Source organism: Phaethon aethereus (genome assembly GCF_964289735.1).
Source record: "Phaethon aethereus genome assembly, chromosome: 1".
Classification (NCBI taxonomy): Eukaryota; Metazoa; Chordata; class Aves; order Phaethontiformes; family Phaethontidae; genus Phaethon; species Phaethon aethereus.
This window is the reverse complement of record NC_138575.1, coordinates 81,632,584-81,658,832: the sequence shown is the minus strand read 5'-3', so window position 1 is coordinate 81,658,832 and position 26,249 is coordinate 81,632,584. Positions and strand designations below refer to the sequence as shown.

The following is a 26,249-nucleotide window of genomic DNA, read 5'->3' as shown; positions in this document are numbered from 1 at the left end:
ATATACCATTCTCATGCAAATCCATCTCCAAAAAGAAGGAAAAGAAAATATATTCAATGCAAACACTCCTTTAGTGAAACCTTATCATCAAGAAGTCAAAGACATAAAAGTCAGAAGTTTCAGCAATAGGGTTTCCACAGCAACTCTAAACGTGTCTGTCTTGTTGCATTTTTCATGACACTTTTGTGTCTACCTCCTATCTTGATTTGCTACTATGGATCTGACCTTTAATGTCTGAGAAAGTTAAAAGGCTATATTCTAAATTTCTGACGCAAATCCATCTCTGTTTAGCACCATGGCTTAACTTTGCAAACTATGAGCACATGTATGTAAAAAAAAAAAACCCTTAAGTTAAGTTTCTCTTGGAGCTCTGAGTTGAGCTATCTGACTTCTGCAGGTCTAACAAGCATCTACAATTATGTTGCATGAATAGAAAGCTTTTGTACTAAGTTTCTTCTTCAGAGATTTCGGCTTTTTATATAGTGGGGAAGTATATAATCTGTAGTTCATTGCAACTTCTTTTGCTGTTCATTTAGTTTGCGTTCAGCTTCTTGGACAAAAGTAAGGCCTTTGAGGGCAGAGGAAACCTAAAGTAGCCAAGATCAATGGGAAAGTTGCACAGATGTTTATCTAAATTGCTAGCCTAACTGTCAGTTTGGTACAAAGTTTACTCTTACATTGGATTTCCCATATGTGCACATTAGTTCAGACTCCTAAAAAGCATTTTCAGTTTTCTTGGAGCTGACTCTGCAATGTACTACCATGTGCAAAGAAAGGCACACCCTTGGTTGCTTCAGGTTTTCCTTCGGAGCTGAAACTGGTTAGTAGTTGAATCATGTGGCTAGTCCATCTTTAAGTGTTTCAGTCCCCCACTTTTGTTAGTTCAACCTAGGCAGTTAATTTTCCCACCATCTTTCTTCAACTGTAAGAATGGGCAGTCTATTTGGTTTTGGATTATTTTAATGGCTGTGCAGTGACCCAGATTTTAAACGAATAAAATAACTGAAGCTTCCCTACTGTGATGCTATTTCACTGCACTGTATTTTCTTTACATAAAAAATGTAAAAATTGCAGTCACCTGCAAAAAGCAAACTAAAGCAGGTAAAGGACACTGTATTAATGAATATATTGTAACGTGTGAACTTCCTCCATTCTCTGCTGAATATAGTGCAGTAGGTAATCTGAATATATTTTCATTCATTCTGAAAACTCAAGCAATCCTATTCTAATGCATGCATAGAGGCTTAAATTGAGTTTGTGAAGGTACCTAACATATGGGATTTCCTAATCTTTCTTGATTGATGCTACCACCGTAATACTATTTTTTTTTAATTTAGCGATAATTTTTATTTCTGGAATGTGTTTGCTGCTGTTCGATAAACAAAAAAACACCCTTGCAGTAATGACACGGTGGCATCCTATCCTTGATTTAAGACTTTAGTTGTAAAACTGTTATGGGGGCCAATACCAGAAGAGGTGCAGACACATACTACATAACAAACTTTTCTACCAGCTGTTTTCACTCCCCTTCCCCAGCTTCTGTCCCTGGATTTTCTCCAAATATTTTTTGCATCTTCCCCATTGCTGGTTCCTCATCCCAGCCTATCCTCTCTACCTCAGACTTGGTCTAGTTTACTTTGTCAGGCGGCTCTAGCCCCTCCTTCCTAACCCTACATCTCTCTCTTTATGCTTCCACCGTCTCCAAACAGACATGTATCCCCACTCTGTACTTCGCAGGGGCATAAATATAACAAAACTGATGAATGAACAAATAAAATTACATAACATCTACTGGGGGTACCTGTGCAGAAAATAGGTAGGCTTCATGTAGCCCAAATCAGAAGTGGATAAGCATTTATTGCTGAATACATCATGGTCTTTTCTCTTTCCTGGTTTACCGGACTCCATTGTATTGGAAAATGGGGAACTTTACATAGAGAACTGTTATTCAGAGATCTGTCTCAAAATCAGGCAGTGTAAGTGTGATCGCTGGTGTTCCTGATTCTTTTGTTTTGAGGGACTACTGAGATGACCCTTCGACTGCTGTGTTTAGAGATGACACACGAACTGCAAGAAAATAGTGTTAAATCTGAAAAGAAAAAAAAAATAGGCTCCCCCCCCCAAAAAAAAAAGTTTGTTGTAAAATTGACATGAACCCAATATGCAGTGAGTGGTTGCTTGCTGCTGACATGCGAATGAGAGGAAGAAAAACTATTTCCATCTGCCGGGCAACACGCTAACACCGTAAGACGAAAAAGTATTTGGGCACATCTAAAAGATTCACGGGGATTAGTAAATTGCTGGTGTAAATTCCTAAGCTTGAGTCTATGCCCACAGACCATGACTTTCTCTGCGCTGTTCCCCTGGCACCCGTTATCTGAAACATCCCCTCACCGCTGGGCAGCTACTTAGCGTCTGCACCACTGACACCTTTGAAGGGAGATTAGCAGCCAGATGTGAGGGGTTTCTGCAGAGCAGACCTGCAGAGAAGACTAGGGACCAAGCTTTGGCGTTTGCCCGTGGTGGAGGCCAGCCGACGTGAGCGGGGTGGGCAGCGGGAGCTGCAGGCGTCGGGCGAGGAGCGCGCTCCCGCGGGAGCTGGGATCCAGCCAAGCGGAGCAACGTGCTGCAAGTCAGGTGTGAGGTTTGCTAAAGAGGTGTCTCCAAGTATGCTGAGCATGTGCTAAAACTGTGGGCGGGTAGGGATTCAAGCTCTTCTGCCGATGGGTCTTTTGGTGGAGATTTAGAGAAGGAAGAGAGAAGGAAAAAGAGCTTTTCGTGAAGACACAGAGGCTCTCCTCCTGTGCACCACTGTGGAAAACTGTTGATATTGTGCATATGATTTGGGGGCCGTTTGGAACCTTCCTGAGGCAAAATTACTGACATTAAAGGGACTTTTGTGCGAGCAGAAATGGTGGTAGAGAACAGGGCTCTTACTCAGCTATCCAGGAGGCTTCCTCGGTGGGTGGTAAGCCGTTGGGAGTCGCCAGATGGCTGCCGAGCTTGTGATTAAGGTGTTGGGACACCCGAAGGAGTGTGTTTGAAAATATATCTTGGACCACACATCATTCTGAATACGGCATTAATTTTCTGTTTTGTGAGGAGTCAGATTTATTAACAATTTGTATACTTGAAGCTTTGTGTGCTGGGCAACACACCCTGCTCTCATTATTGTTAATGGCGATAGGAAATACGCACATAACCCCCTGTGAACGGCCTAGGCAATTTGCCTCTAATAGTATAAGTTTCTAGAAAACAAAATTAAATCATATATGTAAGAAAAGAAAATGCTTACATCTTGACTTTATTTCACCTTAAACCTCAGTGTTTAAAAAAATGTTAAACGACTTGGTATTAATCAAACCAAGCTGGTTAAATTTGCTTCTTAGATATCTGAAATGGAACTCTGTTTTATATCTTGAAATATTGTTTTTTAGGAAGATGAAGTTGTGAGAACCTTTGACTGATCTGTAGTAAAATATTTTACTGCAATTTCATTTGCCTGAACAAATATTTTTAGAACATTAACAGAAATGTATGGCATAAATTTCAAAGCCTATCGTATAATTTCATGTACAAATATTTATATACATGGTCCCAGGGAAGTTAAAAATGTAGTATTTTTATAGAAAATATACAATAGAGTGTATACTCTCCATACAGCATATAGTTTCACAAATGGGAGAAGAGAGAAGTTTCTTTCAGTATCTCCATGAAAATAGCTTTAATTTAAAATGAAGCTGATAAATGTTAGCAAACAGAAATTTTATTATGTAGTACTGATAAACCAAGAAACCCAGGTATAGGGCTAAGGAGATGCTTTTGATGGAGAATAGATAATGTCACAGTGACTGCAACTGTAGGAGCTCTGTGTGTTACAGCGGGTAGCCTTTGCCTTTACTCACTAAATCTTCTGTCCCACACATAATCCATTCAAACCTATTGCTTTTCACAGCAAACAGTCGTAGGCTGCTACTCACTGGGTATTTGAGGGGAGGTTTGCAATGCAAGTTAATCCCAGCTCCGAGTCTGTGATTCAAGCCTTCGCTCTCCTCCTGCTGATGTTGTTAAAATCTAAACCTGAGTTTAAGTAAGTCCCTCTGACTCTCAGTTAGAAACTTGCCAGCAGCCCTCAGTTCAGCACAAGGAGATGAGTCCCACCTTACATTTATATGCAACGTAAATAATAATTAGGTCAGCAAGCTTAGAGACAGCCGATTCAAGTACCCTCATTCTCAGATCAACGCAGGCTGGTTTCACTGCTAATTTGCCCTCCTTCCCTGCCAGGTGCAGTTACAAGACAACACTTGGTTCTCAAACTTGGCAAGCTTCACCTGTTTTTTCACAAGCTGTCAGGTGCCTGCGGTAGCATGCAGAGTCACCGAGTTGGAGTAATAAGTCAGTCTGAGGCTGAGCCAACTTAACAGCTCACCGCTACTGAGAGGGGCAGGTCCTGCTCCAGCTGCACACCCCTTTCCTCCCTCCTCCGCCGGTCGCTGTGCGACACTGTTCTGAGCCAGCTCAGGTAGCTACATCAGCCCAAGAGCAGCCCGACAAAACCTATGACCTGTTTCTGCCCAGGTTAGTGCAGTGACTTGGCTCAATGAGCCTGATGAGGGGGAGAGGCAACTGCCTCTCTTGAAGGAAAAAAAGAAGTTTTGGTAGAGTTTTAACATAACTCTAGTACATAACTAGTAGATGGCTGAGAATGAGCAGGACCATGGCTACCTGCAAAAAGAGTAAGAACAATGTGTTAACAAAGCCAAGCACAAAAATTTGCTGTCCTTCCATCTTACAACCCCATTAGGTTGTATCAGTATAGTGTGCCACAGAGCAGCAAGGTCTGGCTTCTCCCTAAGGGAGGGCAAGCTGGGATCCACGGGTGACTCCAACACCAGCAGTGCCCTCACCAACAGGATGAAGACCCTCAGGGTCCAAACAGTGGGCAGATGTGGGGGCTAATGATGGGTCTATTGACAGCCATAGGCAAGGAAAGAGGCAGATCCAGGACCCGAAGGAAACATGGTCAGAGACAGGGCTGGGGACAAGGCTACAATGTGGGTCCAAGGTCCATCCAGGAGACCAGACCAGTGACAAATGCACCTACAGCATTGCTCTGGCAGGCTCTGGGCTGAAACAGGGCTCCAGAGCCCATGGGGTGAGGCTGGAGGCCCAGGTAGGGCTGGTCGGGGCCACTGAGGCCTCTTGATGTTCTCAAGGTCCTGAAACAGTCATGGCCTTCATAAAGTGATGCTGATTAGGACTAGTCAGTCAGTTAGGAGGGTTTTGCTATGTGCTGGTATTCTTTTTATTTCATTACCCCGTCTGGAAATGCACACTGGGACACAAAAAACCTTTGTCAGCAAATATGGCAGGTGGATCCCTGAGCACTAGGACAGTGGATACTTGACAGCTTGAACCGGTCTATATCCGAGCTGCAGCAAACCACCTCTTCCTCCTTCCCCTCTCTGTCCCCCACCATCTGCTGCTGCCGCCTACCTTGCAAATGTGATTTTGCTGAGGGAGCTTATCCAACAGAAAATGCTCTTTTTTCCTCCCCTTTGGGGTTAGTTTTCTGACAAACTGAGGGCCTGACCTGGGTTGGTGTGTGGCTGTGAGGTCCCGGGTGCAAGCAGGCAGTGAGATCTGCTGACCATGCAGGGAGTAAGACTGGCTTCTCTCAGGAGGCATGGTCAAAGCTTGACCTAAGCTGATTGTGAAACACCCATCTGAATTTTGGTTTGTATTATTAATACCCATTAAAGACCTGTTCAAAGGTCCCTTGAAGCTGCAAGAGAAAGTCTACTTTAGTGTATTCTGTGACGTTCAAGGGTATGCTCCTGTGTTGTGTTATTTACCAAGCAGCTATGATTCCTTTTTTGCAAATTGGTTCCTGCTGTTTGACCAGGTCAAATGCTGCTATCCATTGCGGCACGAGCTGTTGCAATTTTAATTCTGATGCTGCTATTTCTTTAACCTTGGTGTGTGTTTATTGATCATTAATCTAACCAACTGTTGAATTTTTACACAGGAATTACTGTAAATGTAAAAGCATACAGCAAAGTTAGTGCTGTAGCTAGGAATTTGAAATCGGTGGAAGGAGATAGCCAAGGATTGTCCAGGACAAACATCTCCTGGTACGCCGTAGATACCAGGAGGTACTCAGATTCACATGAAATCTACAGCCTTGGAGGTGGGAGGAACCTGCTTCTGATTTTTCACAGGACTGCTTGAGGGTAACACTAGGTTATTCCTAATGATTTCAAGATTTCAGATTGTGATTACCGTTGAGTTTCTTTTAAATCAGAACTGAACAGGCTAATCTGAATATACACCTCTTACTAATGAGTTCAGGACTGTGACGTTGGGCAAAAGAAATAACCCTAAACACTTTGAGGACCATTAACTTTAATGTTTGCCTGGTGACGAAAGAATAGTCCAGGCCGTGTGTCTGGGCTCTGCAGTCTTTTTTTTTTTTTTTTTTTTTGGTAGTGTGAATACTTCCATTTGGAAATATTAAAATGTTCAAAATTAGTACGTGCTGCTATAATGCACACCTGAATCTTGTACGGAAAACATCTCAATTTACTTCACATCTCAGTTTTTCAGTGGCAAATGTTAGGAGACAGAGCAAAGCCTGCATTAAATGAGCAGTTGCTGATTTCTTTAATGTATTTATGCTTCTTACATTTTCCACCCATATGAGACATTAATGTAACAGATTTTGCTTCACAAACCCAGGATTATCCCAAATAATGTTCATGATATAGTCTGATTTTGTTCCTGAAATGAGATATCTATGCCTTTTTAGATTCATGTTATTTTTTCAATACTCTCTAGAAACTTGGCTTTTCACAGATACATCTGATTTTTCTGTCCCTCATTTAAAAATACTGCTTAGCATATGCTTCTTTGAAAGGGTTAATTTCACCTCTGCTAATATTATATGACTCTATTAGTTATTAATGCAGTCAACTCATAAACACAGTTTAAGGGCTACTGGCCTTGGAAGAACTTTCCAGGGGACCAATATATCAAATCAATTCTGAAGTTCCTTGACCTCAGGATAGAATTACAGGTTTATAATTTACTCAACACTTAGATGACCCAGAGAACAAAGGATTGCCAAGTCAGTCAAAACTAAATTACTCTTGACCTTAAATTAGTCATTTTCATGCTATTAAAACTATAGCTAAATCAGTGTTGAGATTATTTTGAGCTTATAAATCAGGTTTGTGTTTTTCCATATTTATGGTCACAACCTAGAACTATACATATTCTTTAATGCATATTTAATTATTTTCTGAAAGTTACCAAACAGTTCAGCTTAATTCATGTAAGTGTATTGTGTGTTTATTTATACACATACATGTGTGCCTCCAAAATGTCCAGTTTTCTTGTGAACAAAACAAATATACGTAATACAGATCAGCAAGTTATAGCTGATAAGGTGGAGCAGTAAGAATGCTGTAGGATGGTGCCGACTGCCTATTACTTCTTGAGAGATCCTGCAGTCCTTGCTCGGGTACAGGATCAGCTCTGTGTTTGGCAGCCGAGGCACGACAGAGCAGTATGCGTTGCTGACAACATACATTGTTGACAATTCCATTGCAACCTCGGATACAAATATTTGAAAAAAAATTCTGTTCAGTTTGAATGAAAATGAACATTTTTTCACAAAACTAAAAATGTGTTTTCTGTCAGATTAAATTCTTTATTTGATTCAAAAAGAAACCTTTTTTCTCCGGCGGACAGGCAAAAATAGCAAAGGATTAGGGTTATGAAGCTCCTAGAAAAGAAAGTGTCCTACTGTCATTTAATATAATGGTGAATCCACATTGTGAGAGGCTTAGGTTCAATCTTTTCCTCAGTTTGAAGGGATCTGAGCATGTCATTCCCCATAAGCATGTCCCACCACCAGATCACTGAATATTCTAGGTTTGGAAGCCAAGACCCATCATCCCATTCATGCTTCTCCACTCTGAAAGGAAACACCCACAGTGACAGGGACTAAAACAGCTTTTTCCCATAGACCAGTAAATGCCTTAACCATGAGGCTGGAGAGTTGCTTACATTCATCGGCTTGGTGAATACTTAGTTATTCCATGCAAAGCGAGGCAAACCTAGCTGAGAGGAGAATGTCAGAGCCTCAGGTGCCAAGGCTCGTTTCCCCATAAGGATGAAATAGGAGAAAGAGGAAGGTGTTAGAAATGAGAGATCTAACAAAGGACATTAAAGAGGTGTTTTATGTGCTGGTTTGTTAGATAAGAATAATCTTTCACAGTTCTGTGAATATTTTCCCTGCTATATACCAGTTCCTTACATTCTGAATTTGCAAATAATTGTGTGCTCACCCGTCTTATTTTATAAAATTCATGATGCATTGAAAATATGTGATTCAATTCTAATAAATGTCCTTAGCAGAATATTGCTCATTCTGTCGTGAATGAATGGTTGTAAGAGTAAGAATGCATAGGAGCTAGTAACAGATGTAGGACAGACATATCCTAACATACAAGTATGTATGGGTGCCAGTTTTCAAGAGCTGTTTTCTTATTTTCCATTAATCTTGGAGAATGCTAAAAATTAGTTCTTTATTCTGTCCTTAGCTCTCTGCATAGGCTGTACAAGTTAATAGGCTTGAGGAGCACATGTATGTTCATGACGGGTTTTGGTAGCCAGGAATGGAGTGGACTGTATTGTGCCGTGGATCAAACTGAACGTTTCCCCTGATGTGCTGGGGAGACAAGCACTCTCTCCGTTTGTACAAGAGAAAGAGCTGCTTTAAAGACTCTAGGCTTGAAACTGTTCATCTCTTTGACCAAAAAATTGCCACATAAAAAAAAGGAGAAAAAACCCCACCCTGGTATTTATGAACTATTTTCCTGGATCTGTTCCCTTGAAGAAAGGTGTTTTGCTTCAGATAAGTGATAGTATCAAGTTAAGTTGATTGTAACTTGTGACACTGTATAATTCAGGGAAATGATCAGCTATCACTCAGACTCAGCTGGATCACCAGGTTGTTAGACATATATGATTATTCTACTGAGAACAAATTTAAAGATGTTTTTGGGTAGTATAAAATGGCTTTATTTCCCCTATAGTTCTCACAGTATGAGGCTTGAAAATTTGAGAAAGAGAAAGGCTGAAGTGACGATAATATGAATTTTAAGATGGGAGAGGGGCTTAAAACTTGATATTAGTGGGGTTTCATGGCTGAGAAGGCTGGTAATAGGAGAGATGAACTGTTGTTTTGTTAAATGCAAACAAAGTAGATTGTGTTCAAAAAGTGTTCCTGGCTGATTTCTGGTTTGTCAGCCTCTGCTTCATGTCAAGTGAAGTTAAGTATCTTTGATTCATGGAGTGTTGTGTAAATGTTTGTTGATTTCTATCTGTTCTGGTTTACCCTTCTGCCCTGAGGTTTGCTTTGAGTTTCAGGTTTGGGCGAACTGAAATTGTCAAAGTAAATTCAATTTAAATTGCAGTGTTTCAAGTGGTTTTGCTTCGAATCCATGCCAAACCTCAGATTCTGCATAATTTCTTTTTGCATAATTTCCAAGCAAAAAGATAAATTGTGTCAGGCTCCTTTGGAATGGGGTTTATAGGTTTATGAACTTTTAGAAAACTAAGCCTGTAATTCATTATCAAAGCAGTTCAATATTGTGAGGACTTGTTGGAGGATGGGAGGACACCGGGTAACTTCTGTGTAACAGAAGTACATTGGAAGAGAATAAACGTGTCCTTTTTCAGCTTCAAATGGATAGATGGTCATGACCTATTCCAAATTTTTGAGCACTGAAATTTTGGGTTTCAGTACATGAATACTTGAGCTGCTGCCTCATCTCTGCAGTAAGTTCCTTCAGCTCCAAAATAAAGCCCATTGCTCAAGGACAAGATAAAGGCAACAATTTGAGGCAACATCTATATGTCTGTTCCTTAGATAAAAAAACAAAATCTACTTCAGTGGGAGTCTTGATAGCATTGATCCCAGTTTTTATTTCATTCATACACAGAACTTCCAAGAGGCATTTTCAGATCGTTATCAGAGAACAATCAGTGGAAATGTGTCAAATTAAATCCCTTTGTTTTGGGTTTTTTTTTTTGTTTGAACATATTTCTGTATCTAAAAACAGCCTTCAGCATTGCTGACATAATTAATTGCTTGTATTAAGTGTTCTAATTACAGCAATTCAGGTGGTTAGCCACCTAAATGAGTGCATAATTATTTAGAAACACTTTTGATTGCAGTACTGGCATCCATAAGGCCCAATTAAAAAAAATAAAACAAACATAACAAAAAATCAAAACCCACAAGGTTGAGACTTTGAAGCACTGACACTAATAGCTATTATCCTGTTAATTATATCATCTCATATGTACTCAATACTATGTGGGTATCTTTGGCTTCTATCAGATTTGCTAATAACTTTGAGTCAACACAGAGCTGATGATCTTTCAAGTGAAAAAAAATTCTCTAAAGTTGAGTTTTTCCATGAGAAAACTTTGAGCAGGAGAGGGAGTTTTATTACTTTGATTTTATAACAGAAAGAGTTAAAACAAAATTAATTTGATGCAGGCACAGTTCAGACCACTGTCATTAGTGGAAAATTGTCAAAGTAAAGTCCGTACCAATATTTGAATTGGATCTGCTCAGCATGGTCTGCTGTTTCATAGGATTCATAGCATGGATGTGCCGTTCTTTACTAGTATCCTGTAAACCAGTTTACATCTTCTCTAAGGCATGTGGTCTTCATTCGGCACCAGACGATGCAGTGTAGAGTATATGTCTTCAGGGTAGAGTCCCAGCTGCTGGGAGGAGAAAGGGCATAAACCAGGTAAAATCCATTAACTTTATAAGAGGATAAAATATTTCCTTCTTGGAAACAAACATGTATTAAAATGTGACAAAATGAAACATATCATCATTTCAGGCTCAAATGCTTTCAGAATCTTTTGTTTCATAACGACTTTTAAAATATTTTTCCTGTGAGATAGGATGGAAACAAAGACAGGAAAATCAGAATTCCCCAGAGCATGAAGACACAGATTTCCTCACTTACTTTGAAAAAAGGATTTTTCCTGTTCTTTAATAGTAAGTCAGGAGCAACTGGTATATGAAGACTTTCCTTCTGTTCATCCACTGGCTGAGCTAAAGGTCTGCCAGAAAAAAAATGCCAAGAGATATCATCTTTTCCTGAAGGTAAAGAAAAAATGCACAATCTTTTAACAGAAAGTAGTTTCTCAATAAGCAAGAGAAACCTCTAGAAATAAGTAGCTTAGCAAAACTTCTGGTTTCAGTGATAGTTTTGCACAAATGATGCTTGCAACTTTTAGCAAGTTATTTATTTCTGTAGTAAATTATTGATAAGCACTGCATATTTTCAGTATTAGGCAAGTGAGGCCTAATGAGGTAAGTAAGATTTTTATGCATGTTCTTACATGAAATACAGGGTGGAAAAATAATTAAGTGCCTGTGGCTACACAAAGTTCCCTGTGAGATTCTGTAACTATGATCACTGTTTTCTGCAAAATAGTTCATGGACACTAATTTTTTTTAAAAAGGAAGATCATGATTTTTGTCTGGTTTTCAAATGCCAGTTCCTGTAATGGCAAAGCAATATTATTTCTTCGCACATGGGCTTGTAGAAACTGGTGTTGGAGCTCAAAAGTAGTCTGTGATTTGGTGATGAGAGTTTGCAAGGCCATTGTGAGAATATATGTGCTTTTGGCAAGAACTTTGAAAGGCAAATGTGAAGGTTATCAGATAGTAAGTCACTTTTAGAGCTAGCTTTCAAGAATCTTTTCATAGAATCATAGAATCATAGAATTCTTGGGTTGAAAGGGACCTTTTAAGGTCATCTAGTCCAACCCCCCTGCAATGAGCAGGGACGTCTTCAACTAGATCAGGTTGCTCAGAGCCCCATCCAACCTGACCTGGAATGTTGCCAGGGATGAGGCATCTACCACCTCTCTGGGAAACCTGGGCCAGGGTTTCACAACCCTCATTGTGAAAAATTTCTTCCTTATATCTAGTCAAAATCTACCCTCTTTTAGTTTAAAACCATTACCCTTGTCCTATCACAACAGGCCCTGCTAAAAAGTCTGTCCCCATCTTTCTTAGAAGCCCCCTTGAATTACTGGAAGGCTGCAATAATGTCTCCCCAGAGCCTTCTCTTCTCCAGGCTGAACAATCCCAACTCTTTCAGCCTGTCCTCATAGGGGAGGTGTCCCTTCTCTCTGATAATTTTGGTGACCTTCCTCTGGACCCTCTCCAACAGGTCCATGTCTTTCCTGTGCTGAGGGCTCCAGAGCTGGACGCAGTACTCCAGGTGGGATCTCACCAGAGTGGAGCAGAGGGGCAGAATCACCTCTCTCGACCTGCTGGCCATGCTGCTTTTGATGCAGCCCAGGATAGGGTTGGCCTTCTGGGCTGCAAGCGCACATTGCCAGCTCATGTCCAGCTTTTCATCCACCAGTACCCCAACGTCCTTCTTTGCAGGGCTGCTCTCAATCCCTTCATCCCCCAGCCTGTATTGATACCAGGAGTTGCCCTGACCCAGGTGCAGGACCCTGCACTTGTCCTTGTTGAACCTCATGAGGTTCACGTGGGCCCATTCCTTGAGCTTGTCCAGGTCCCTCTGGATGGCAGACGTGTCAGCTGCACCACTCAGCTTGATGTCGTCTTTTCTGCTGGTATAGACTGGTTGTTTTGTACCTAAACTTGATACAGGCCATTAGGAGAGGGCAAGGTGATTTTATTTTAAAATGGCTAGTTTCAGTAATTCACAGTCATAATCATGTACTCACAAAAACAAAGATGTGTGTACCCAAGCAGTCTGTCCACCATGCAGTGGGCTACAGTATCCCAGCTGCACGTACCCGGGTAGGCTGCTCGGGATTTCTTGCAGGTGTGCAGAGGGATAATCAATGGTCTGTTGAGTCTTCATCGTGTCTGCTGGTATCTCCGCAGGATGGTAACCAGGTGCCACTGAACCTTTTTTGCCTTTGGGAGCTGACAGCGATCAGGATCTTTTACCTCTCTGTGCTCTTCCACCTCTGGGAGTAATTAGGATTTATTCTCTGCACTCTGACTCCCTACTAGGGTGTCTTAAAGACTCCAGCCCTGTTCTGTATCTTCCCACCATCACCTCTTAGTGGCTCTAGTCCTCTGTCAGTCTAGGCAGAGGCAGTTCCTGACTGTACCTGTTCCTTTGTGTTCCTGAACCTGGGTATCTTCAAAAGCTGCTCATAAATGTGCTGTGATGTTGATGGTCTAGATTCCAGGAGTACCTGCCGTGCTCACAGGGCTTTTTGTGCTGTTTTTCCCTTTGTGGTGCTTCCACACACAGACCTTCCCATTCATTCTCCATTCCTGCCAGTCTAAGCATTTCCATTACGGATCTCTACAGACAGCATGACTTAAACCACAGGCAGAAAAATAATGATAATTTTTTTTTAGGATTTCAGTCTCTCCTTGCAATTCCCCAGAGAGCAGTACTCTCTCTTCCCTACACCAGGACCTGCTCTCCCTGCCAGGCCAGAGGCAGCACATCTGGCACCGCTGAAGCTCCCTGGGAGAAAGGCAGGGCTGGAAAAGGCTAAAATTGCTGAGAGGAGCCTAGAAGCTGAATACTGACAAATTTAAATAAAAAATAAGGCACTTTTTTACAGTATATAAAGGTCTTTATATGAAGGCCAGATGCCTTTCTGGAAAGTTACTTTAGTCCTGCACAAGGTTTTTGGCTTAGGGCAAGGGCAGCTGTGTGAAATGTAATCCCCTGCACTGTTGAGCAGGTCACATGCATGATCTAATGGTCCTGTTTGGCTTCAGATGCTGTGGATGTCTTGCATTGCTGAGGATCTGGTGAATGGGGAGCTAATTCCCAAACATATTGCTCAGGTGCTCAGGAGAGGAGGAGCAGAGGCTGTGAAGGCGGAGAGGAGAGAATGCTTTGGAAAAGAGCCTCTGCTTAGGGGATGGTGCCATGGCAGTTTACCCCAAGTCTGCGGATCAGTCTCCCTTGTTCCTTATCTCTTATTAAGGGAAAAACATATTGTCACTACTCTTTTTTGTGCGGAGTCATTCTATAAATAAAATACATCTTCATTTGGGACTGTTAATTGCTTTAAAATCCTCAGTGAAGTAAGCCTCATGACACCTCCATGGCTTAGGTTTTACACTTGCTTTATAGACATATAAACTAGAGCATAGCCAGGTAAAAGGACTTGCACAAGATCACCCAGAGAAAGAGAGGCCAGTTAAATCAGTCAATTCAAGAACCAGGGGTTGTGTTTCCATAGCCCCTGCTGTAACTACTAAATCACAAGAGCTACTAAGTAAAGAACTGGCCAAAAGCTACTGGGTTTTGTTTTTTAAAACCATGAGAAGCATTTCACTCAATTCCAGAGGGTCTCTCCCTAGTACTTGGTGCAGATGAATTAATTACTTATTTTGTAAAAGAAATGTAAAGCCTTGGGCAGCCCAAAAGCCATTGAAGTTTTAATTCTCAGAACTATTCCCTGACTTGACTGTTATCCAGTTCCTATTCAGGCAAGATAGGAATTAAGATTAATGACCCCAAACAAACTGGTATTTCAGAGAATCAGCCTTTGCCAGGCATTATATTCTCATGACAGAAAATCATTGAGGCATAAATACAGCGCTTAGTCATTGGTGTATATTAACAACACCACGTTGTTCCCATAAATGCTGAATACAGTGAAGAGGAAAATGAAGTCTTAAAGTTCATTAATTTGGGTTGTGGCATTTTTTAAAGTGAGCAAACCGGAGCCCATCAAATAAGGCTGTACCATTCTAGTTCCCCCTGCACCACTGTGAAGGCTATTCGGATTCCAGAAAGACATCTCCTCTGCTGGGAGGTTGTTTGGGCTTCGTGATGGCTGTGTCTGTGGTGCCTTTTACTAGCTAGACATTCAGTTCTGTTGGCATTTTTTAAAAGGCGAATTGATGAAGACCAAGTCGTAAGGCGAGAGAAGTGAAAAAATACCTTTATCTGCTAGGATCAGCGACTGTTGTAATATGTGGGGTAAAAACCTGTCATTGTCTGTCAGTGTTTGTCCACCTCCCAAGAAGGTGGTTGTGGCTAGAGTCTGTTTTCTAAGCAAATGAGACTTGGCATGGAGACAAGAGCATTGCACCTATCCTGGGACCAGAAGTAGTCATGGTACAGCGCTCGTACAGGAAGTTATTGTGGCAATTTCTAGAAGCTGTTTGCTCAGAAAAAAAAAGAAAATCTTTCTGTGTTTGTATTTCCACACTGAAAAGACATCCCTATGACATCATCTTGTTTGTTCTGACACTGCAAGAAGAATGGAAGAAATAAAATGGCAGAAAAGAGACCAGGCACTTTTATTTTGCTGCCAACAAAACATAGAGGAAAGATGTAACCAAAATATCCAATGGTTACTTCAGTTCTCAGAGACAGTTCAGCAGATGAATTGTTGTTCAAGGGCAGTTGGGCTCCCAGACACAAGAGCATTCTGTAGTAAGCTTAATTACTCATTTTAATTATGCATTTTAATTAGCAAGGGACTAACACAGAGCTTTTCTCCCACTTTCTCAATAAACCCACTTTGTAATATTACAGAACAAACTTGTAACTGAAAACTCCAACTGTCTAGGGTTGAGAAAAACAAAGTTCAAGGGGCTTTCTTCCCCATTAAATCACGTTCAGTCAGCAGGTTACCGCTACCTCTGATTAGTTTCAGGAGCTCTCTACTTTTTTTATTCTGTTCATGGACAACATGAAGAAAACACCCTGCACTGCTGCTTCTCCCAGCGGTGTTTCCTCTTCTAATACGTTGTCTTGCCAGTTTCTCCCTATAAATGGTGTTCTAGTTCTTCCTCTTCTACAGTTTCCCCTCAGAGCTGTTCTTTGTCCCTGCACTATCTGTCTTCCCTGCCCCAATCCCTAGGAGCACTGCTGTGGGAAATCTGCTTGCTTTCTCGTTCACTTCAGAACGAGCAGGTTAGAGAGGCAGGTAGAAGCAGAGGCGATTGCATTCTGGAATGAATTCAGAGGGGTAGCAGTGTATATGGTGATGGATAGATGGGGACAGCAAATGCCACAAAATCTTCAGCAAAATAACCATACGCCAGAATGCAGCCCCCCATGGACATGTCGCTCCTGTGCTCTTTCCTACTTTGCCTGGGACTCTACCTGCTGAGGAGGGATTTGCAGAATCTGCAGCGTTCCTTCATGAATCGAGGCTGTCAGCAGAGCTCGGTGAAGCCAAATAGGCCTCCAGGCTGCTCTGTTTTGAAAGAAGCCAGTCATAATTTATTTATAGTTTTGAGCCAAACATGGGCTTGAAAAGAAAAGATTCAGATAGCGATATGGTTAGAATAGAGATGAGGTAGTCTAAAGGTGGGATTATGATTAGGAGTAAAGGGAAAAATAATGTCGTGCCAACATTTTCTGAAATGTTCTCTCAGGTTTCAGTGCAAATGGCATTTTGTAAAATTTCCATCATGTAAGTGGTGGAAATTCTCCAGAAGTATCTGTTCTTCACAAGGCTTTGATGAAATGTTACAAGACTGGAAACCTCTTCTGTTATATTTATGTCGTACTTCTCTGCTGCTTCTGGCTTGGGGTGAGCTCTGGAATCAGAATCATCACCTGACATTTCCAGGTGTTTGCATGTCAGATTCAAGCTGCAACCTTCTCTTAACTCAAGCAATTTAAAAGGCTCGAGGCGTTTTGTCTGGCTTTGCTTACCTGAAGGCAGTACTAATTTTATTTTCATTTATTGGTAGGAAGATTCTTTTTTTTCATTTGGACATTGTAACTTTCCTCGGTATTTAAAACACATTATATAAGCTGCTTTTCTTTACAGTTCTTGTGATAAGAACCTTCTCTCTCCATCACTTGCCTCCACCAATAGAAGGTCCACATAGATAATAGACTATCATCTGCTGCACATGTCTGTAATAAACTCTCTAATTTTATGTCCTTTATGATTTCTGTTTTCCCACCCCCCTTCTCCCCCAACAGTTTATTGGTGCATACTAGCCGTATGATGGGATAATTACACAGTTTAATTACATTTGAACATAGGTGATATACATCTCTGCTAAATATTGCCTTTCAATAACAGTGGGAATTTGCACTTTAATGAAAAATCTCTCCTCTGAAAGCGAGTGGCCTGTGCTACATGCATCTGGAGACAAAAAGTACCCTGTGATGCCAACATTTCATGTTTTCTGTTGATTCTGGTATATGCTTTCAGTGCAAATAAGGCTTGCTTTATATTTTACCTAATAAAATATTAGCCCATTTGAGATAATTGTACATGAGAAAAATTCAAGTTATGACTGAGAATCAAAGTTCTTTCCCAGAAACAGAGCCAGAAAGTGAATATGCTTAATCAAATGTGATGGGAAAACTAAAAGGCAGATGGAGGGCTGAGCTTCTCAAGTAACTTCTTTACATTTCAGTTGCCATCACTGACTAGTCACTGTTTGTGCTGGCTTAGAAGCTAACGTCAAGTGAACAGCTCCAGAATAGATGATGCTGTATGTTACTCTGGGCAGGAGTTAGTTGCAACATTATCCAATGATCAGTATTAAAATAAAGTTAGTGTGACTTTATATGTGTTTTCCTGCTAAGCAATCAAAACGTAACAAATGAATGAAGCTCAGCGGTAATCCAAGTACTGTAATCGTGTATCCTCAAAGCAGTTTTGCAAATTGGGACAGAGAGCTATAACTGAGCTTGCTGAAGTGGCCTTTATTTTCCACAGTTCATGATCAAAGTAGATACATTACACTGAATAAGTCTTCTAATTCACGACACCTGAATAAACGGCAGGAAAACCAGCCTGGAATGCACGTTCCACTATCTGCAGCCATCCTGCAGCACAGCCTGAATAAAGTCCTCCCCTTTGTCTCTACGCTGCAGTGAACTCTAATGGTCAAAAAATGCTTCTGGGCTGAAAGGTGCATCACACTGTGGTCACAAGCTTGTTTGGAGACTTGAGCTGTGCCTCAGCATGGCCTGGAATAGTTGTCACTTTGCCTGGGTTTAGGGTCCATTTCCATATCTGTTTTTCACTTAAAATATTCCCTGGCTGTTCCAAAGCATATTAAACTGAAAGTTATCTGACTCCATACAAAAGAAGAAGAAAAAGAGTAGGTCTGACCTGGCCAACACAAGATTTTAACAAACAGAGTAGTATATAAAAATAAAAGAAAAAAAATCCCTGTGGATAGCTTCCAGAGTTGCTTTGGGTTTTATCATCTCTCTTTCCTCCTCTGGTTCAATTATTTTCAACTGAAAATGTTTGGCTTCTTTGGCTTCGGCTACCGCCTTTCTGCAGTTAAAAAAAAAAAAAAAGTCGTAAATGCATCCAAGTGTTTTAAGCTAAAAGCAGTGACTTTTCACGGTGCTCTCTGAGCCACGAGCAGAGGACCAAGCGCGGGGCTGCGGTGCCTCCTTGGCACACGGCCGTCCCACCAGGCTCTGCAGCCACACGGGCACACTCAAAACCTGCAGAGGGGAAGGTTGAGGCAGCCAGCAAAGAGGGGGCCCTTTCCCCCTCACCCTCTAGAATAGCTGCCGGAGAGTCACTCAACACCGGGCCGGGGTGGGGAGCGCTTGTTCACATGTATGTTCCAGGCCCTCCACCCGCTCCTCTTCTTCCATGCCCTACCACAGTGACAGGGCAGCCCTGGAGTCCATAAGCCAAACTAGGAAAGACTCATGGTAATTAAGGATAGGTTTGACAGCTTTTAGAATTGAGCATCCTGCTGAGCAATCAGTTAACAGAGAGGTAAAGAACACACGCTGTTTCGCAAATGGGTCCAAGGCTTGGGTCCTACTTGACATAGTTATAGATGATGTCAGTATCATTTATGAATCCAAGTATACGTTATTTCAGTAGACATTTCATGGTATCCATTATAGTTACAGATTTTAAAAGCTTCCATTATTAATTTTTTATGTGCTTATAATTTCGCAAAACCCCGATCACTTCTGTTCAAAAGTCATTTTGTTCTCCTTTACAGTCTTTTGGGGAAAGGTTTTAACAAAACCTTCTTACCTGTTGTTAAGGTTAAAAGATGGGAAAGCACGCCGCTGTCTTGTCAATAAAACTCTCATCAAAACATACACCAAAACCAACCCACCCCGTAGTAACACCGTACCTCAGCATGTACCCCATCCTTACAAGGACTAGTGTTTATGCTTGGTTTTATGGGTAAAGCTTTTAAACAATTTAAATAATCTTTTAATGTACAGGAAAACTTCTCCTAGTGTGTGTGTGTGCCACTGCCCTCTGCTGCACAGATTCAGGAGAGCTTGGCTGGTTTCATAGGGGTGAAGGTATGGTCACCCACCCATATTCCTACTTAGAGCAAGTGCTCAGGTCCTCCTGGCTTTATTTGGGAGCTAGAGCTATGAAAGTAGTTAAACCTTCACCTCCATGGGAGTTAGGCACCATAATATCTGTGAAGATCTGTCAGTTTCTGTCTTCTGTCAGTAGAAAATGCCACGTGGAAAGCGTGTGCAAGTATGGTGTCCACCACAACCCCCTTGGGTCGTTGTTTCATGAGTTGCATATCTCAAAGTATCTAGGAGATTCACAGCAAGCAGTGTTGTGTTTCTACTGAGCATTACTAAAACATGACCTAAAGCATCTCTGGCCTTTTGTTCTCTCCTGTTGTATGCTTCTGGCATGTAACAGACCGACGCCCTCAGGACTGAAAGGGTTTTGCTTAATCCAAGGTTTTGGGCTAAAATATAAGGCTTAGCAGGATAAATGTATTGGGCTAAATACAGGGATGAATGTAACCTGGCCAGTAATACCTGTGATTATCCATTCTGGACATCAGTGCTAGGAAACTATGAAAATCAGCTAAAATCTCAAAAAATCTTCAGGATCACAGTTAACCACACTGCCACAGCCCCCTGTCAGGAGGTCACCTCTGCTTACTATACAAAACAGGGAGTTTAACTCATCTAGAGCTGCTCTCTGTCATTTAGAGCTGCTATGCTCCCTATGGATTTATTGAGGCAATTAAGAGAATACATCCACATATCTCAGTCTATGGATTTGCACCTTTTCATGCTGTCTTTTTTCCATTAAAACCAGATTTCGTGTATTTCTGTCCCTCCGTTTAATACTAGCGACCATCAGATCTGAACAGTAATTTACTGCTTTTTCAAAATTTACTCCCAATGAGATTGGTGTGAATTTTGCCAGTTGGAACAGGCCAAGATCAAGTGCTTTTGAATTATAGTCGGGTGACTTTCATTGCTGTATTTCACAAATAAATAACTTTTCTCTTTAAAAATGAGGCTTGTTCAACTGTGCATCGGATTCCAAGAGTCAGCCTCATGGTTTTGGACACTTACACTTGATAACACCAATGTGTAAAAAGTTCTGTAGCCCCGATTTCTTCTGAAGGAGGGGAATTAGGAGGAAATTAATGCCTTGGTTTGTTTCCATCTCTGACTTCTTTAAGCTTATCTGTTTGAGGCTGTTTAAACAATGCATGAATCATCTCATATGGATTACCCTAAAAAAACCCCTCTTAAGTACATACGAGGTCTCACATCACTTAGAGCTAGGGGATAATTTCAAGCTTTTATCTTAACTGGTACACAAAGGAGGTAGGCTAAGCCCTAAACCTTAAATTGTGATTCTTTTCTGGTTATAAAAATATGTATTTTTACTTGTACAGGCTGGCAAAGATTTCTCTATCAGGTATGTGCCATTGACAAGCAGAATGTTGTCTCCATTCTAGTCACCAGCCGCAGGGGCTCAGCCCGGGCCCCGAGTGTCAAGCTGAGAGCTTTTCTTTCACCATACTAAAGGTCCTGTAGGCTAAACTACTGGTAGTCCGTCAGTGGCACTTCTGAAATCCCTTTGATGGGCTTACACAAATGCAAAGATTTGTACTTAGCAATGCTGTTGATGGTGTCCAACAATGATGGTTCTTGAATCGTGCTTACCCTGCACTGTCTTCTGTGTGTTTGCACGTGAGCGTATATATATGGATATATGCATGAATATACATAGATGGGTGAAATGTGAGGATATATGTAGTACAGACACCCGAGTTTCACACATATTTGTGCATGTATTTAATATTAAACTGGGACTTGCAATAGAAAGAGCAATAAAAGGCTGCTGAAAGCTTATTTTAAAAACCCTGTTCCTGTGGCTGTGGTGTCTCACCCAATCATAAGCACTAATTTTACCAAAGACAAATTATAAAACTGAAAAATGATGCTACTTCTTAAATACAGTACCTATTTGTTTAGCTTTTATTTACTTCCCTTTGAAATAATACACTCTAATCTTTCCACTTTTTAAAGACTTTATCTCTAAACTGTGGCATCCAAGTAGGTGGCCTAGCCAATGCTTCCTTTTCCCCAGACAGATACACTGGGAAGAGGCAGAAAATTGTGTTTTCAGGAGACTTGAGAAACTTGCTGGCAAGCTTTGCTAGGGTTATTATCACATGTCAAAGATGATGGCTTCCTAACAATGCTGCTTCCTTGGAATGAAAATTCTGATTTCACTCATTTTGAATGAATAAAGAAGTCAGTCCTTAAATAAAATACTCGTTCTTATAATTACCATATTCCTGCTTCCTCTCTACCCCTCCAAAGTTTGCCATAAATAAGAGGGTGTGGTAATTAATCGCCAGTCAAGTGGCACAATTAATGTTCTGCAAATACAGTACCCTCTGGGTGAAGTGATACTGTTAAGCTATAGTATGTTCAGTTCTGTGTTTGAATACCAATGTGGACAGCCACGTGCGTGCACACACATGTGTGCTGAGAGCATGTGTTGTGTTAATTTTTTTTTTTTCAGATGTGATACTTCAATTTTTCTTTCCTTCCTAGAGAATTCAAAGTACTTTTTAAAGGACTTAATTTCTGTGCAATAGAGCTCATGGGCAAACGCTCAATAAATGCAAAATAAGGAATGCAGTCATGGTTCTAAGAACATTTCAAATTCTTCAAACTGATGCCAGTTGTATGCATTGACAGTAATCCTGTCTAATCCCCTCCACACGTATTATCTTTGTACACCTGCTTTCATTGTCTCACTTACCAGTTTTTTACACTTAGAACCACAATATGCAAGAGGGTAAAGCAACAGAACAAAATACACATGCACACACAGTGTGTTATGATACAATTTTGCATTTTAGACATAAAACATATTTGTAGAATTTGGTGCTTAGAGTCAACATCTTCCATTAAGATATTCTCCCTACTCTTTCTTTTTTTTCCCTAATTGGTGCATGTCTTTCTTGGCAGATTAACTGAAGCACATCGAACAGCTGTAAAAGTCATCAGACGAATGCAGTATTTTGTAGCCAGAAGAAAATTTCAGGTAAGCAGCACCATTAGCCATAAGTACAATTTGTAGGCTTAAGTGTATGACATTGAAAGTGCTCTGGGAGTGAACTTGTCTTGTGCATACGGTTGTAATAAGTCAAAGGTACTGTTTAGGCTCTTAAGTCTCATGCTAACCCTGTGTGGATTTTTTCATAGCGTGGGCAAAACTGTTAACTATCCATGGGTGTAGTACGATATGGAAACCTTCTGAATTTGTGGAGTCAGAATAGCTATTTTTCACTTCCCTTTTTTGTTGGGCTTTTTTTGTTTGTTTGTTTTCTTTACTGTACTGACCACTATATAAACTACTTATCTACTAGAGGAAGTTGAGAAAATACTCTGCTGGAGTGCCTGTTAAAATACTGTCTATACTGATCATCTAACGACTGGTTAGAGAACATTCAACTAATTGTGTGCTATGCATAGCTTAGCAGATGGATTAGATACTAATTTACATAGATTAGTAGACCTTACTGAGGAGGACTAAGCTGTGTAAAGTTGCTTTCACATTTGTGGCCCACATTTCCAAATTTTTTCCCCAAAATGGGGCATCACAGAGGGGCCTTATTTTACAAAATTGTGGAGCATTGGCCCTCTGGAAATTGCTGTCTTTAGTTAAGTCTTAAGTTAAATTTCTCAATCAGATTACAAAGTGCTCAAAGTAAATGTGCTGCTATGGAAAAACTGTCTTATTTTCCCTGTTTACTAAGGCCCATTATGATAAAACTTGTTTGGAATGTGGTTCTGATACCATCATTCTCATCACCCATGTGCTGGTGATGCCTTGGAAATGAATAATTAACTTCTGGCCTGCTTTTCAAAGCCCCTGTTATTTCCATCTGAAGGTTCATGCTTTTTTGTCCAAGAGGGTCCACTGCAAGTTAATCAACTTTCATAATCCTTTTGAAGAGGTTATAAAAAGATAAAGCAAGAACCTGAATTTCAAGCAAGTTTGATTAGAGCTGAGCACTTAATGGCAGGGGATAGAAGTCTGAGATAAGCTCACAGCTCTCAGAAGACTCTGAATTAGGGCTGACAGACTAGCACATACATTTTCCAAGCTCATGCAGAAATATGTCTTCAAATGACCTTATCTTAGGAAAGAAGACTGGGAGAAGTCAGTTTGTTTAACCCAGCAAACAGCAGGAGAGCAGAATTAAATTGTAAATACACTAGAGAGGTAAACACAATGGGAAAAGAAAAGAAAGGAAGAAAGGAAAGGAAGGAAGAAAGGAAGGAAGAAAGAAAGAAAGAAAGAAAGAAAGAAAAGAAAAAAGAAAGAAAAGAAAAGAAAAGAAAGAAAGAAAGAAAAGAAAAAAGAAAGAAAAGAAAAGAAAGAAAGAAAGAAAAGAAAAAAGAAAGAAAAGAAAATAAAAGAAAGAAAGAAAGAAAGAAAAGAAAAAAGAAAGAAAAGAAAAGAAAAGAAAAAAAGAAAAGAAAAGAAAAGAAAAGAAAAGAAAAGAAAAGAAAAGAAAAGAAAAGAAAAGAAAAGAAAAGAAAAGAAAAGAAAAGAAAAGAAAAGAAAAGAAAAGAAAAGAAAAGAAAAGAAAAGAAAAGAAAAGAAAAGAAAAGAAAAGAAAGAAGGGGGGGGGAAGAGAGGAAGAGAGGAAGGAGGAAGAAAGGAAGAAAGAAAATTAAAGAGACCATTCCCAGAGAATAAAATCTCTATATAAATGAGTTAGGATAAAAAATGGGGTATTTCTAACCACCAGAGACCAAATGTTCTGGAGCTGTCGGCCAATAGCAGTCACGCCAAACCTTAAAAACTAATCTTGCTCAGTCTATGGAGAAGATTCTGTGAGTTGGTGTTCGTGATAGGAAAGAAGAAGGACTTATGTTCCATTTTTTTCTTTCTTGGGACTGTGAAATATAGCTTACAGGACTCCCGATGCTAATTAGGTTTTGGAAGTTCAAAGCCAGGTGATATTATTTTGAGTTTTGCATTAGGAGTTCTAAGCACGCTGGATGTAGAATGCTGAGCCCAAATGGGCAGGATTTGGGATTATGGACAGAATGAAAGTTAAAGAAGTTCATCAAGTTCTGCATTTACTAAACTTCCCTGGAAGCCCATTACATCCCTCCTTAAGTTGTATTGTACTAGCATTTCCTAATAAAAACATGACAAGAGATTGTGCCAAAGTTTGGCAGGACGTAAGAGGCTCAGGTCTAACGCTTTATGGGAAAAGAGGAGAGCAAAATGGTTGGAAGGGTATATTTACTATGCTCTAGAGAGGACTCAGGCAGACTGCAGTGCGCAGTACTTTGCAACTATAGGATTCAGAGTTGATGATTTGGTAAAAGGGATAACAGATAGAGGACTTCTTTTGAGGGAGAAAAGCAATTTCATTGGGAACAAGTAGAATTAATTATGCACATAGTAGCCCATGGGGGAGAAGGGAGGGAAGTGGATAAAAATCCCCAGCACATCTAGGCTCTGCGCCAGGCATCATGTTTAAATAGAGACTATCCAAAGGAAAGGACAGAGGATTTAGCCAAAATGCTCTCAAAGCACCCCTGCTAGTCAATCTAAAGAGTGATACTGGCACTGTTTCTCTGGGCAAAGACAATAGGCTGCTTTTCTGGCCAGAAATAGTGATGTGTCAGCGTCTGCAAAAAGTGAAGCTGGGGAAGACAAAAAAAAAAAAAAAAGGCAATAAACTGAAAGCTGAAACCACCCTCCCCCGCAAAGTATCTCTTCTCACAAATGCACACAAATGTCCACACACGCTACCAAAGCCATGAGCTCTTCTGAAAGTAATAATGCAGGTAAGTGCTGACGGCTGAGCCCAAGGAAGGCATTTTATCATGAAGAGCTTTTGCTTCTTCGTTCATTTCACAGGATTTGTTTCCATTCCAGTTCCATGCTTTCATTTGAAATTTCTAGGATCCTGTGGCTGCCTTCCAAGCATGACTCCAGCACATACTGTAGGTGTTCAATGCATGTGTGCAGTGGTGCATGCTAATGGCTGTGGCTGAAGCTGTGACGGAGTGGAAACAGACAACAAGATGACTAATGAGCTGTTTTCAGTAATTTCCAATTACTAGATTTGCAGTTTACCTTTCTTTTTTTTCTTCTTTTCTTGAGTCGGAGCCAAAAAGGAGACATCTTGCCCCACATTTCCCATAGGGTTGGTATGGCTCTGAAAACACTGGTGTTTTTGAAAGGACATAATTTACATTTAGTCCACCACACACACGTTGCTTTTACTCGATAAAATTTTACCGTGCTGTGTTTTTTTATAATCACATCACTTTAAGCAAAGTCTCTAGACTTGTTTCAAAATTCTGTCTTAGTAGTTACAGCAAGAAACCAGAGCTTGACAGAAGCATCTGGATTCTCATTAGAATGGGAATAAAGCTGGGCAGATGGCAGTTTTTTTAGCTCTCTTGCATTTTTTCTGTCCTTTTTTATTTCTTTGAATTTCACCTTTTTTCTGACCTAGTAGGTATCATTAAAGACAAAGAAGTACAAAGAAAATCTACGTGCAGCAGTCTTCAGACTTATGCAAAGCATCTGTCCTCCCAGTTACTTAAGCAATAATGTTTCTGTCACAAGACATCATTAGTCTTTAGAGGCATTTGATTCTGGGTCCAAGTTTTATGAGTTGGGCCTATCTCTGTGGTTCAGTCCTCTGACATTATGAGTAACATATGGTTTTGGAATGAGCAGAGGGATGTCGCACGTGGTAGTCTTAGATAAATTATATATCTTGGTTTTGTGTTTTTTAAATACACTGTGAAGGTCTAATATTTTGCTCAGTATGAAATAACATGAAGACATGACTCTGACAGTAATGAGAATCATTTGGCTCCATCTCCACAGTATAAATATGCACTCCTACAATGCCTACATATTTTTTATTCATCACAACA

At 40.5% G+C, this 26,249-nt stretch overlaps 1 protein-coding gene across 1 annotated transcript in view; it reads left to right on the top strand.

Annotated features, from left to right (window-relative positions):
* LOC309412102 (potassium voltage-gated channel subfamily KQT member 1-like) overlaps window positions 1-26,249 on the top strand; it is a gene marked incomplete at both ends in the record, with an annotated part of 522,805 nt that overhangs the window by 270,707 nt on the left and 225,849 nt on the right. Inside the window, 1 exon segment of the mRNA XM_082008908.1 lies at window positions 22,296-22,371. Within this exon segment, the coding sequence (XP_081865034.1) occupies window positions 22,296-22,371 (76 nt within the window).